Here is a 14,776-nt window from a genome sequence, read left to right as displayed (position 1 = left end):
TAATGGTCACAAGACAGAAGATCAACATATCTCTAGAAAAAAGTTTGTTTATAAAGCTGGTTACAGCAGCCAGAGGGCAAGTAAATCACTGCCAAGTTGCATACAGGCTTTGGAAGTTTATATCAAGCCACAGTCACTTTTAGCTTTTAGGAAGGAAAGCTCCCTAGAGTACAGCCAACAAATAAGGTCCCTTGCAAAGTGCTTTGCTTTTTTCTCCTGAAGAGTTTGCCATTCATGACTGCTGCTGACTAAAACTGTGACCAAGATGAGTCACCAAACAATGCCTGAGCCCCCTCTTAGTCATTCCCACCCACTGCAGGCTGCTCCTTTATTTTAGTTTGGTATATGAATTATATTTCAAAAAATTCCTCTATCCCAGCACCTTCTGATGTCTTTCAAAATTGTAAAATTCATCTATTTGCTGGCACAATACCAGCAAATAGATGGGTCTTCTTTGCTGAGTGTTATTGTCTCTGGTTGGAGCATCTCAGACCTCACAAATAAATGTTCTCTTTCAGTTTACTAACTATATATATATATATTTCCATCATTTTCAGTAATGCTGTAGCTTAATAAGTCACCCCTTGTGCAAGCTACAGTATCAGCTGCCTTGAAATCTGCTTAAAACTCTGCTTCAGTGTGATGCACACAAAATCTCTGTCAGTGTTGGGCTTGTCCATGTGCTGACACACGTGTGCCTCTCAGGCAAGTGACACAAGACTTCAACATGTTCCCTGCCTCAGCCAGCAGACAGCTGCCATTCATACTTAAATGAATAAGAATTTATATATATATATATATATATATCTCAACAATGCATATATATGCATGCATGTATAAGCTCATAAGCTCTGCTGTGGACAGCTTTTGTTCTGCACACCCACTGCACTGGAAATCATTTCACTTCAGTTTTTAGCTGTGGGTATCAGGCAGTGAGACTTTGCATGGATAACCTGTGATTGTAGACTCTGATCCCACAATACAGGCACAGAGTATTGGAGGGAATGGCAAATAGCATATTTTCTGTTATTTTTATAAGATTAAAGTTGCAAATAACTGCATGTCCCAACAGTATAGCTATATAATTTTTGTGCCACAGATTTAGACGTTCTCTTTGGGAGCACTTTGGACTGGTATACAGAATTTTGCTGAAAGATGCTCATTCTTCAGAAGGAAATCCTTGCCAAGAGTTTAGAGCTAGCCTTGTGCTAATTTTCTCATTTAAATTGAAAACACATGAAAGGGGAATATATTTATTCCATATCAATACCTGCCAACACCTTATCTCCTGTCAGACTCCGTTATCAAAATAATAAAGATATGCTTAAAGGGAAAATAATTTGGTGACAGTTTGAATCCACTGACCATAGCAGAATTATGCCAAATATTATTTTGCTCAACATTACTCTGAGAGTCTCACTGTACATAAAAAAAAGAAATAATCTCTTTTTCTGGCAAGGAAATCAAATTGTTTCAGAGATCTCCAGCAGCACTGAAGGTGGTTACATGGCAGGAGCAGCCTGCCAGGACAGCAATACAATCTCTACTCTTCTCTTGTCAGGTTTTATTTTTGCCTCTGTTTCTTTCTGAAACTACAGCTTGAATACACAGCAAGGCTGGATTTTCTGTGGCGTGTTCAAGCAAAAGAAGAAATCAATGAAATGAAGGAGCTGAGGGAGCACAATGAGAACATGCTAAGGAATATTTTACCCAGTCACGTTGCCCGTCATTTCCTGGAGAAGGATCGGGATAATGAAGTACGTGTCGATTTTCTGGTGTTTTTGTTTAATTAGTAAAAGAAAAGTAGATCTGGTAGGAAATTGCTGAAACTTATTTCTCTATAGGATTCATTGCACAAACACTGCCAATATTTGATATCTGATCAACACTGAAAAATAATCATGTTTTGAAGTAAAGGTTCTAGGACCACACCTGGAGTTATGTTCCAATGTTCTGAACCTACCAGTAGGAACATGTGGACCACACATAGAGAAATTCTAGCAATAATTCACCAAGATGGTTATGGGTTTGGGGGATATAACACATGAGGAGAGGCTGAGACAGCTGAGATCATGCAACTTTAAGAAGGAAAGACTGAAAGAGCATCTCATTGTTGCCTTTAAGTACCTAATGAGTGTTTATAAAGAAGACATTATTAGGGGCCTGGAACATCTCTCTTATGAGGAGAGACTTGGGAGGAGAAGACTGAGAAGGGATCTCATTAATGCATTTAAATGTCTCCAAGGCAGGTAGCAAGAGGATGGTGCCAGGCTCTTTTCAGTGGTGCCCAGGGACAGGACAAGATCAATGGCAATAAATTAAAACACAAGATGTTCCACCTCAACATGAGGAAGAATTGCTTTACATAGAGGGTGCAGGCCCCTGGAAGAGGCTGCTCACAGAGGTCACAGAGCCACCCTCTCTGGAGACATTCCAGCCCCACCTGGATGCATTCCTGTGTAACCTGCTCCAGGTGACCCTGCCTGGGCAGGGGGTTGGCCTGGATGACCTCCAGTGGTCCCTTCCAGCCCCAGCAATTCTGTGATTCTGTGGTTTTGTCAGTCTGTGAAGGCAGAGCAGGGCTCAGCCCTCAAATCAAAAGGGCTGTGAAAGACTTGATCTTAGTCCTGCTTTGAAAGCAAACTGTATTAAACGAGATTCAGAAGTCTGTTCCAATCTATGAGTCTATGAAAATCTAGTACTTGAGTCCATGAAAATCTACTATTCATAAAAAAGATAGGGGAGTTAAACAGAATGTCTGTGCAAGTTTATGATAGAAGTATTGTTGCAGAAGTATTATTAGAGCCCTGATAGTGACTATGGAAGGAACAAGCTGCAACAGACCTGAGGCTCTCACAACTGCAGACACAAAAGAACATTTTTGCCATTTCGTATTGCCCCTGAATTGCCTGTTTGTGGCAGATAACAAAACACCCATTTCAGCAACAGAGTTTGTGGCTATGTCCTGAAAAAGTGTTTGCAGTACACAAAGAAAAGCATGATAATGGAGTCTCTGAATATTCCTAACATGAAGTTTGAAGATGGATAAAAGAAATTCCAGAATTTGTTTCTGAAAGTAGCAGTAAGTCAGTTGCTCCTCATTTGAAACAAAGTAAATGCATGTTATAACATTGCATGCATATTAAGGTACTGTATGATGAAATTGGATTTTTTCAATGTTGGAATTCTCTTTTTTAATGGGAAGGAATGTTGCAAGATTCACCTTGCCAGCACTGACATATCTACTGATGGTGCAGCAAAAAGGAATTAAGGACACCATTTTCTGTTGTACATTTTGGAAATGGATGTAGGCAGCCTAATTAGACTGCACAATGAGGAATCATTGTGTGCTGATTTCAAGTATCACCTAGGGAAGGATGGCACAGTGAGAAGCTACAAGGAAAAGCACTTTAGAAATCACTCTTGAGAAATTTTAAACTCTGTGGGTATGAAAGTGCCATAGAAACCCTGCTATGCACATGAGAAAAAGTAAGTGTGAAAGCAACCAGGTTCAAATGTTTTATTGCAAATGGAGCAGACCTTGATACCAGCCAGCAGTGTGTTCTGGCATATCTGCATTATGGATTTTCAGGGAATAAGTTTCCCATCTTACACTTTCATTCACGTACAGTCACGTGCATAATAATCTTCAGAAGCAAGCAGATGCCCCATGGATCACTGCTGATGCTTCAATAATTTGCCACTGAATTAAATTCCACCACCCCTGCTTTTTGTAAGGCAATTTCCAGAGTAACTATACTTGGGGATGATTTATGCATGAGCTGGCAGACAGAAAAATCTACCAGATTTCAGTGCAATCAATCCTGCAGTTCATGTCTGGCCATTAAGTTAATTTCTCTGCTCTCAAAAAAATGAATTCCCAAATATGTATTGTAGTGATTTCTTATGGATGTTTTATTTCTGTCCTTATGCTTCTCACCAAAAATAGAAAAATGGAGCAACTGAAGGCTCAGGCAGTTTTCTATCTTCATGATCCAAGGCATGAGTGTATGGCTGAGTGTATTCATGCTTCTCCTAGCACACATTGTCAGATCTTTCATAAGCATCCACGAATTAATGTGTGTATTACCTCTTTCTATACCCACAAAAGGGAATAAGAGTGTTCTTAGAGTATGGCTTCCACGACCCTGAAGATGCTCTTCAGTGAAAGAAAGGGTAAGGGCAGGAAGGGAATCAATCAGGTTTTCTCAGTCAAGGCTTTGCCATGGCTTTGGAAACGAGAATTTCCCCACGTTTACCCTAAGACACATTGTAAAGGAGCCTGGATAAACAGAAGCATTAGCAGCACATCAAAGAGCAGAGCAGAGGTTCAGGATGCTTCTAGGGAGAAGCAGGATAAAGAAAGAAGGGCCTGAATTGGTCACATCAAGTGTATGGCAATCAGCAGTAAATCTTTTTTATCATGAAACCAAAGCATCAGCATTTCTTAAAGCCACTAACAAGAACTTTGAGAAAAAAGTACTTCAGGTCATAACAACAAAAGAAATGTTCATAAACAGAAATGGAAATGTCCACCATTACCTAAAAGTACGAAAGTTGAAGCCAGGAAAAAAAATCAAAGGAGAATACATATGATGGTGGTATATTAGCTGCAAGAAAAGCATACCAGGAGTTGTGGTAGCAATCCCTGGAATCTTTAAAGTTGAAATTTGGGGTTTTTCCTAAAAATTAGCTTTAGTTCAGACAAGAACTGTCTACATTTTCACATATGTAATGACACAAGCCCCTTCATAAATAAATCTGTCATTCAGTACCAGAGTGAATTATATGAATAATGTAAGTGGAAGTTTATTCCAAGGCATAATTTATCCTAATAGCCTTCTGTGACTGATCCCTTATAAGCTGCTTTCTGTCCTCCCCAGTATCTCTATTACCACTTCCACTTCTGTTTCTCTCTCCTTTTGAACCCTAAGAGTAGGAACATCTCCCAGAGCCAGGCAACCAAAGAGCTCCACAGCCATCTTAGGAGAACCAGAGTTTACCAGAGTAAGGTTTTTCTGAAAACTTGTGAATAAACAAACTTGTAAAGAGCTGTAGTAGTGTGAAGTACAAATTATCCACCAGAAAATGTGATAACGTGTATTTGTACTTGACAACGAATCCTTCATGTATTCAAGTCATTCCTCATGTAAATCAAAAGCAAAATTTCTACTTCACTTTTGCTGGTATAGCTCCTTGACCTGAGAAGCAGAAAGAGCAGGCATTCAAAGAAAGGGAAAACTCTGCATATAATCTGCAGTAAAAACATTAAGAGCTGTGAGCCTCCTCCTGTTGAACCTGGCTAGCCCTTAAAATACTCATGTCAACATCAGATGTTAAGGTGTTATGCATGGAAAAATTAAGAAAGCTATTTTAATTGCTGCCAATTACATTTTCTCCATTATGTTAACACTTCATTTGTCCTCATGGTTTTTTCAGGAATTATACTCTCAGTCCTATGATGCTGTTGGTGTGATGTTTGCTTCTATACCTGGATTTGCTGACTTTTATTCCCAGACTGAGATGAATAACCAAGGAGTAGAATGTCTGCGCTTACTGAATGAAATCATTGCAGACTTTGATGAGGTAATGCCAGCTACTAGAGGAAACCTGATAGTGTTTAAACTATGAGTTTAAAATGGCAAATATGTCATCCTAAATTATCAGATTTGGTAATTATTTTGCTTCCAATAGTTCTCTGATTTTTTTGCTCATATTACAATTGTCTGGTTTGCTTTTTTGCCCTTCATCCTGCCACACTTTGTTCTGAATGATCTAATGAGAAAGAGACTGAAAGCAATCCTCAGGTATAAATATCCATAAAAGCACAAATCTGCACCAAAGTATCTGAAAGTAGAAAATACTTCAGTTCTGTAGAAGAAAGAAGTATGAACATATCTGCAACTGTTCTGAAAAATAGTGGTCTAAATACAAACAGGTAAAGGTGTTGCTTTAAAGTTGTTGGTTGAATGGACTCGATGAACATTAAAGGGTAAAACAGTGTCCAGTTAAATGTGAAGCACAGAGCTCAGAAGCAAATATTGGGTAGAGAATGGAAGGTGGTTGTGACATATTAATTGAGAAGACTTGTCTGGTTAGGATTTTTATAGAGAGATAAATGAAGTTCAGCTGCTTGTTTCACTGAAGAATTCAGTGGTGAAAGGATTTTTTTTTTAATAGAAAAGACACAGAAAGGAAAAATAATAAATTTAGGTATTCTGTCCAGATAATTTCAGAGAAGGAGCTGAGGAGGGGACAAGATAAAAAGGAGGAGATAAGTCAAATCCCCAGTGTAGCTATTGCCAGGTGACAGCAAAGAAAACCTGGTAACTGAGGAGGAAGTCAGGATAAATTTGTATACTCTGCAAAGTAGTTTGTAAGGAAGTTTAGACGGGTGGTATCATGTCCTGCAATGAGCCCAAGAGCAATTAAGAAAGGAGACAAAGAATAGGCCAACAAAGAGCTTTAAAAATATTCAAAACCAGGAAGGATGAATAAATTCTGCCAAAATTACCTAGCAGAGGGAATTTTAACCTCTATACTGCAGGCAGTTTTCAGGAGTGTGTTGCCCTCCTGAGATCCCTGAGTGGTAAAAATAGAATTGGAACCACCTCTACCTAGCAACAAGATAGGACCTGTGCTCCAGACTGCAATGGTCCAGAGAGAAAAGGAAAGGAGAAAATATGGTACCATTGGTCTGTGACTTCCATCCTGGGCACCTGCATGGGGAATGAGTGGCTGCTCATAAAGGTTGTACCAAAGCTAAGATTACTGACACTGAAATTGAGAGTTTATCCATATCATTTGTGAGATACTAAAACTGTGAGTGGGAAATAGAAGAATTCACCAGGAGTACTTCCCTGTGTATTTTGGCTGAGAACAAAATCTCTCCCTCACAAGAAGAACTCTGTCACCTGCTAAGCTCCTGCACTGCATTCCCCATGGGTATAAATGCCTGCTTCTTACCTCCAGGATCTAGCACAGCTGTCAGCATGCTTCTTGATTAATAGTTTTGTTTTTATTTCCAGATCTGATTAAAATGATTACCACTCAAATTAATTCATAGCAATAGTCTTCACATTAAGATATTTTGTCATGCACATTCACGTAATCTTCACAAAAAAATTCCTTTGCTGCTGTGGCAATTACTGAAGACAAGGTTTTAATCAAACCCCTAACACAATATTACTTTCAGGCCCCTAACACCTGCTCTGTAATTAATAAAGGACCTAATTAGAGACTGTATTATGTCCCAGACATGTTTAGTTGAAGAATAGATATGTTTTCGGTACAGGTAGCAAATGAAATTATGGGATCCCCTGCTGACTGCTAACCTACTTGCAGCAGGGTGGTGTCATTAGTTTACTCTGTCTAAACAATCTGAAAGGTGATATGCCAGACAGAACCACTGAAAGGAGTAACCTTAGCCATGGAAAAGGAACCACAAATCATTCCAGGTGCAATGTTACAGGGCTAGCAAGGTTTCCATGTAACTGCTGACTGACACTCTACAATGTCACAATTCCTTCTTTTTTCCCCCCTTGCTCCTTGCCAAGATTGCCTGCTGTTCCAGTCCAGCCCTGGGAGGAAAATGCAGATGTGCAGCTTGAGAGCAGAACAGCTCTGATATCCATGGGGAAACTCTGCAAGTGAACACCTCTGCAGAGACACCCTGATGTATAAATCTTAGCAAGGAGTGTGAGACATGGGCACCTGATGCCATTTGATATATCCTAGGTGATTTGGGACACTCACAGGGGATTGTCAGCTCCCACTCTGCATGGCCAGAAAACTCATGCTCTGGAGCAGGTCACTGGGGGTGTTCAAGGCAAGAATCAAGATCACACTGGACATATATGTTTAGACAGCTGAGTTGAGTTCCTAAGGTCAGATCACATTCTACACTATGAATTGCCTTTTTTCCTTACAGAGATAATAATATTAGAGGCCAAAATGATCTTCTGAATGGAAGTCATGGTAAAAATACAAATTTACCTGGTTTGGAAAATGTGATAGGTATGTGAGAAAGAAATCTGGGATATTTCTTCTTTTTAGAGGGTTTTCCTTGTTAATGCAACACAGCAAGGTTACAATCTGGATCTGTCACTTTGCTTTCCACCTAGTAGATCTATGTCAGGGAGACAAAGCCAGTTACAAAAACATAGTAAATATATAATGAATGTTGGAACAGAAGCTGTCACTGACAACTGCAGGAGTAGGTACCCACTGAGGAGTCAGATTGTGACTGGGTCTTTCTTAGGGAGTGGGAGAATGTGCTCCAGAAGAGAGTTTTGCAGAATAGGTGGTTGACTATTGTCAAAATACGGCCTTCACTCAGTTTTCTTTTTCCCTCATGGTTCACAAATTTTTTGACTTCCAAATTATCCATCTTCCTGCCAGCTGAGGCAGAACAGGAGGTGTTAATTTCTGGACTGGCAAAAAGAAACAAATATGAACATTGAAAACCTACCTTTTATAATTACTTGCTTTTTATATGACTGTAGTTCTAAGACACTCACAGGGCTAAAATCCCTTTCTTAGATATGTTAGACCAAAAAAATTAACATTATAACATTTCTGCAGATATTATGAGTCTTGAAGGAATTTTTTTAACGTTTTAATATTCTTTCTAGGCTATTTAATATGTCATTTATGTATGTTAATGTTACAGTTGGGCTTTGTGTTTTCAGAAGAGCTTTCTTGTTCACAGATTCTTTTATTTTCTTGCATTTTATTTATCCTGCAGTAATTTACATTGTGTATATCACAACAGATATTAATATATTATGTTGCCACAAGCAGAGGTTTCAATAGAACACTGGATCCTGCTTTCAGATTCTTTGATTACTTTGCAGTTGTGTGCTATGTCCTGCAATATTCTTTTTTTGTACAATTTTGTGATCCCAGGGTCTGACCTCCACACAATCTTGGCTGTACATGAATTGCAGCATCAAGCAATTAGTTTCTTTTTAGATACAAACTACATTCTAGTGTTTGAAAATGTGTCCCTGGACTATCATGTTAAATTAGAAGCCTATTTAAAACGTTTTTGCAAATGGCAGCTGATTTAGGACTGAGTTGGAATATCTTTCTCCAATATCAAAATCCATCATCCTGTCATACCATGAAGAAAGTAATTAGTAAATAGACCATTATTTGAAGAAGGAAAGAATCTAGTGAGCAGACCATATAAAGCAGGGGAAAAAAGAAGCAGAAAGAAGATTTGGAAACAATAACAAATGAGGAAAAAACCCATAACTTGGGATAATTTTTTCTAAATTGCATCACAGCCAATGTTATTTTCTTTCCTAAAAAAGGTAATTTTAGATATTTATTATAAATTTTAAATTAGTGTGCTATTTTCTGTTGCTTCCAGCAACCATCTGGAAATGAAAACATGGACTGTTTTGAAGCAAGACCATTTTCTCCCCTTGCTCAAACACATGGTGCTCTCAGACTGCTCACAGAGGCAGAGAAACAATCTTTTTCTTCAAGAGAGCAGTTGGAAGAGCTGCCCTTGTAAGAGGGAAAGGTACACAATGGGCTGTTCTGGCAGTTTGAAGAAAAATGAGAAGCAGGTCAAGTCTTTGGACTTTCCTGGCTTGGACAGGAGCCATTAAGCATATGGCTTTGTATTCCCTACGTGGAATGCTGTGCAGCCTCCCTTGGAGACAGATGGTGCCATATCTGCACACCAACAGCAAAGCTCCCGAGGCCCCGGAGCTCCAGCTGGGGTTACTTCAGTGGCAGGGGATATTTCATGTTGGTATGTTTCTCCCTTTGAATGAAATAATGCCTTTAGTGGACAGGAAATTCCAACCCTCAAGAAGGAAAAAAGAATGCAGAGTGTAGAAATAGAGAGGAGAAAAATATTTTGTTATTTTTGTTATTTTGCCTGGCCACAAAACTACTTTTTTTTTCCATTTAAACTCTAACTAAATTGAGCCCTTAGAATTGAAAGTTTGAAATTCCTTTTCTTGGTGAAGTTATTTTTTTTCCTCCCATGACTTCATAACCATATTGATCCCTAAATGTATTAGACACCACACAGTTTATCACAAAGTTTGACAGGGTATTTGGCATTCACACCAGCAACAAACAGTTTCCTGTGATGAGGTGATTAATGCCCATATCCCATACTCTGTTGTCACTGATAGAATCCACATCCTGAACTCTGCTAAGGTCTTTCAAGGAATATAAACCTCTGGCTTCTATTTCATGGAAAGTATTAAGTTAAACCATAAATATGGACTTGGAATAGGGACCAAACTTTCACTCCCACTTCATTCAGTGCTTTAGTCACTCAGCTAAATTTTTTCTTTCTCTTCCAGTTTCTCAATCTGACAAGTTCTTTTTAACACTCATAGCTATAGCAAATCCCAAATACATACAGGGATTTACCAGTTCCCATTGGTTCTTGGAATTTTTGTTAGAAGGGGAAAATGCATAAATGTATAGATTGAATGATCCAATGGACACACTGGTGTCCAGTCTGACCCTAAGTAGGGGGAAGCAGGGGTTATAAGAGGACTTGATGTCTTACAGGATTTCTTTGGAGGCATCTACCTCCATCCACTGATTACGTATAGAATGGTCTGTCTTGGAAGATCATCTCATTCCAAACCCCCTGCTATGGTCAGGGACACCTTCCACTGAGCCAGGTTGCTCAGAGCCCCAACCAGCCGGGTCTTGAATATTGGTCTCATCACCATAATTGTTTCTGTAGCAGCACTTACTTTGCAAACAGTTCCTCTAGTAGAGTTTTAGGAACAATTTTAGGTCATCAAGTCTTCTATTCACACATACATAGACAGAGAGTTTGTCTTCACTAGGATTCAGAGATCATACATCAGGAAATGCAGGACTTGGATGCATTTCTCTTAGGCTGGAGTATGCATGTCTTATATTATCCATTGTGGAACTTACCAAACAGCACAATTTAGCTTGCACGCACCCAGTGAGTAGATGATGTTCCAGAGTTCCAGGTCATGTTCCCCAGGACCCAGAATAAATTGTGTGCCATGACAGACTGGAAAGTGTAAAGATACATTCTCACATCTTTAGATGTATTTTGTGCTAGGAATTACAGAAGTAACAGTATTTTTCTTTTTACATATGTATTAGTTACTAGGTGAAGAGAGATTTCAAGATATTGAAAAAATTAAAACAATTGGCAGCACATACATGGCCGTGTCAGGATTGTCACCTGAAAAACAGGTAAGAGGATAATTTTCTTTAAGAAGCAAAGCTTGTGATTATTCTGACCATTCATATTCAAAAATATAAGTGTTATCTCTATGTTGTTCATAAAACTTGTTTTGCTAAAATAAAATAGACATTTGGGGCTTCTGGCAGACAGAAGTTGCACTTCTTGATGAATTGAAATGCCATCTTGTGCTTGGAACAAGAACCATATGGATTCTTTCTTCAAATTTAGGTTTATAGGAGAAAAAAACATTTCTTTCAGTCACACCAATGTGAATCTAGATCAGGTCTATCTATATCTTCAAACATACTCTAAAGCCACCTCAGTAACTCAGACAGGAACCTGACTGACAACCTCCAATAACTGATGAAGAGAGAGGATCTATTAACTGACAGCATACTTATGCAAGGGTAAACATACTCATGCTGCATTTATACTTTATTTTTGATACAACATGTCTACAGTCAGTATGATAACAACACATCAAAAAGAAAGCAGGTCATTGGTTCAATTGAAGAAGAAGCAAACCAAGCTGAGGGGATAAACAGTCACAGAAGACACATGCACAGTCACAGCCATAAACCTCACATAAGTCAGATGAGAGAAATCCATTCATAATTCAACCCAGAAATTTGCCTGGAAACAAATTAGATAAGGCTCTAAAATACATCCAGTGAGAAGTCATCTGTTGCTGAAATCTGTTTTTTTGGCAACTGGTGCCAGTCCCCAGGAAGAGCAGCACAAAAGCGGTGTGATGCCCCTAGTTGGTCACAGACTGGGAATCAGATTTGCCCACATTGATCACAACTTCTGAAAAGCAGGAGCCAGATTATCATGAGCTTCATAAACCAGAAAATTTCCACTGTTTGTTAAGAATACATTATAAAATTCGTGGAGTGTAACTAGCTGAGCATCTCCCACCTACAGAGTAACAAGTGATGCTGACAGCTAGAAATCCATAAAACTAGATATGCATGGGATTTTTGATTGTCAAAATGCTTCTGTGTAGACATGAGCAAAGAAGGATAGAGCACCAGGGAGATAGTTGGTTTTAGCTACACAGCTCCTAATCACTTCCTTTAACTCTGGATGGGGATAAAAATTCAAAGGGAGAAAAGCTTTATTGCCTTTCCAAGACTGATTAACTCATCTCTTTTCTTGAACTATAATAGCTTAATGGAATTTTAATGGGTGTTTTAAATATACTTGTCATACGTACATGTCTGCCACCTTGTCAGCACCTAAGAGGTGCAGGCTGCTGAGGGAGGTTGGCATGCTGAGAACAGAGCCAGTTCAGGATGAGGACCAAGCATGGTGTGAACAGAGCAGGGTGATGCCAAGGAGAGGTTCATGTTCAGTATTAAACACACAGGATGATGCAGACTGCAAAGGGCTGGACTGCATCACCCAGGGAGAGACTTACAATCCTTTGTACTATGAACTGGAAATTTGAAGAAGGAATTGCCTTGCTTCAGAACAGATGAGAAGACATCATACAAACATTGGGCCAAACCCACAGTCATCTGTTCTGTTGGTGTTCTGGGAAGACTAAAACCTACTGCTGGTCTCCATCTGTATATTGACTGCTTTGTAGGAATGGAAGGGAAGGAGCGGGGAGTGACTTGCCTGCCCTAATGCAATTAATGAGCTACAGAAGAGCCTTTTCCCTCTCCCTTAAGCAATCCCAGATTGCCTGGTTTGCCCTGTTGTTCCTGTCATCATTACATCTCTGAGAGCCCTTGAGTTTATGCTTTTCCTGGGTGACAGTGTCAGCAATGGAGAATTACACATCCCTCACTTCTTTCACCCTACTTCATCCTTATGTGGGTCATCCCTTGTTCTCACTAGATTTTGACCCTTTAGTCTGAGCAATCTCAGTCCTCTCTATACTTTCTTTCTCACCTTAGACATGTTTCACATGCTTTGTTAATTCTCATCATTGCCTGATTGTTGACAGAAAGTTACTTTCTCTGGCCCTTTAAGCTGTTCTCTATCCAGTTATACAAGTATAACATAATGGGAAGCATTACCATTAACAGCAGTGTGTCTCTCTTTCATCTACAATGTTGAGGCTAGATTCCAAGTGCAAGCCCTTGGTACTTGTAGGAGTGGGTAGCAGCTGGGCAAATGAAAAACTTTACTAATATTTTGATGTATAACTTTTTCCTCAGCAATGTGAAGACAAATGGGGACATTTGTGTGCTCTGGCTGACTTCTCCATAGCTCTGAATGAAAGCATACAGGAGATCAACAAGCATTCCTTCAACAACTTTGAACTCCGGATTGGTAAGCATGGTTCAAACGCCAGAGTTAAAATGAGCTTTTGTCTGCAAGGCTGTGACTCCATTGAGGACAATTTAGAAGAGTCTGTATCCTGTATCCTCTGTTTTCAAATACTGTATCCTCTGTTTTCAAATTGATTTCATCCCAGGCAAAGTCAGAAATATGAAATACTCCACTTGCAGAATATAAGCCCTGGTTTGGAGATTGCAGGAGTCCAACATCTCAGTGAATTATGAATGGGGAACATAATTAATTTACTGTCTTTAGTAAGTCTGGTACTAAGAACCCATAGATATAACACAGAAAGTGAACAGGGCAACCTAGATCTAGCCCCAAGACTGGTACTCACACAGTCTCTAATTAATCTCCCCACATAATATTGTTCTTCATTAAAAAGACTAGTTTCTCCCAGACCCTGGGAGTAGTACTTCTGTTTTGCACAAAAACTGAATACCATCTCTGACTTGACCAATGGCAGCAGCTCTAAATTGCTAGGATGAGTAAGCAATTGTTCTTGATGGAATATCCTACATGGGTAGTGGGATGGGACATAAAAAAGAGGCCTGAATATATGGCACATAGCAGGAGTAAATTTGATGACTTCTCACGCTGATCTGATCACTGGCCAAAACAAAAAAAAAATCACCTGGAAGGGACAGGTCTTTTATATATAACCCAACCTTAAAAAACTGAAGTGTATTCATCAGTCACTGCATAGAGGGTCAGAGCATCACTATCTGATCCGCACTTCCTAACAGTTTTGAATGGAAAAATCATAGTTCCAAAGATTTCTCAAGGAATAGGCCTCCACATTTAGTAAGTGTAGATCACATGTATAGATTTCATAGAGCCTGAATGGAAGAGCATTTGATAATATTTCTATCACCATTAAAAAAAAACTTTAAAAAAACCCTAAGAAACTAAAATTCTTTTCCAAAAGATATCTTGCACTCTACTAAAATTATTCTTAAATCACTCTTTTAGAAAAAAAAAAAAAAACAACAGATATTGCTTGTCTTTTTATGCAACAATCTTACAAAACACAGTCTTTCAATAGCTTCAGAGAATGCTTTAATATTTTCACTTCATGGAACATAAGAATGCAATTTCTTGACTGTATAACCCAACAAGGTCACCCTCAACAAGTGTAGTTCCAGAAGTTTTTCCTATTGTCTGAGAATAAGTTTTCAGGAGCTTTGGCAACAATGGGCAGAACACAGATGACACAAAAGTGTTATTCCACTGACAAGGATGTTCCATAAAATAAACCTGTTGATATCACTTTTC

The 14,776-nt window shown here is 39.0% G+C and overlaps 1 protein-coding gene across 2 annotated transcripts in view; it reads left to right on the top strand.

Moving 5' to 3' along the window:
• The window catches only part of ADCY8 (adenylate cyclase 8), a 116,180-nt gene that overhangs the window by 100,631 nt on the left and 773 nt on the right, over positions 1 to 14,776 (top strand). For both annotated transcript variants that reach the window (XM_077189043.1, XM_054632042.2), the window contains 4 exons: positions 1,599 to 1,757; positions 5,440 to 5,586; positions 11,125 to 11,217; positions 13,378 to 13,492. In XM_077189043.1, the coding sequence (XP_077045158.1) occupies positions 1,599 to 1,757; positions 5,440 to 5,586; positions 11,125 to 11,217; positions 13,378 to 13,492 (514 nt within the window). The remainder of the gene's footprint in view (positions 1 to 1,598; positions 1,758 to 5,439; positions 5,587 to 11,124; positions 11,218 to 13,377; positions 13,493 to 14,776) is intronic.

This window comes from Agelaius phoeniceus, chromosome 1, assembly GCF_051311805.1.
Source record: "Agelaius phoeniceus isolate bAgePho1 chromosome 1, bAgePho1.hap1, whole genome shotgun sequence".
Classification (NCBI taxonomy): domain Eukaryota; kingdom Metazoa; phylum Chordata; class Aves; order Passeriformes; family Icteridae; genus Agelaius; species Agelaius phoeniceus.
The sequence above is the reverse complement of the archived record's forward strand: the minus strand, read 5'-3'. Positions and strand labels throughout refer to the sequence as shown.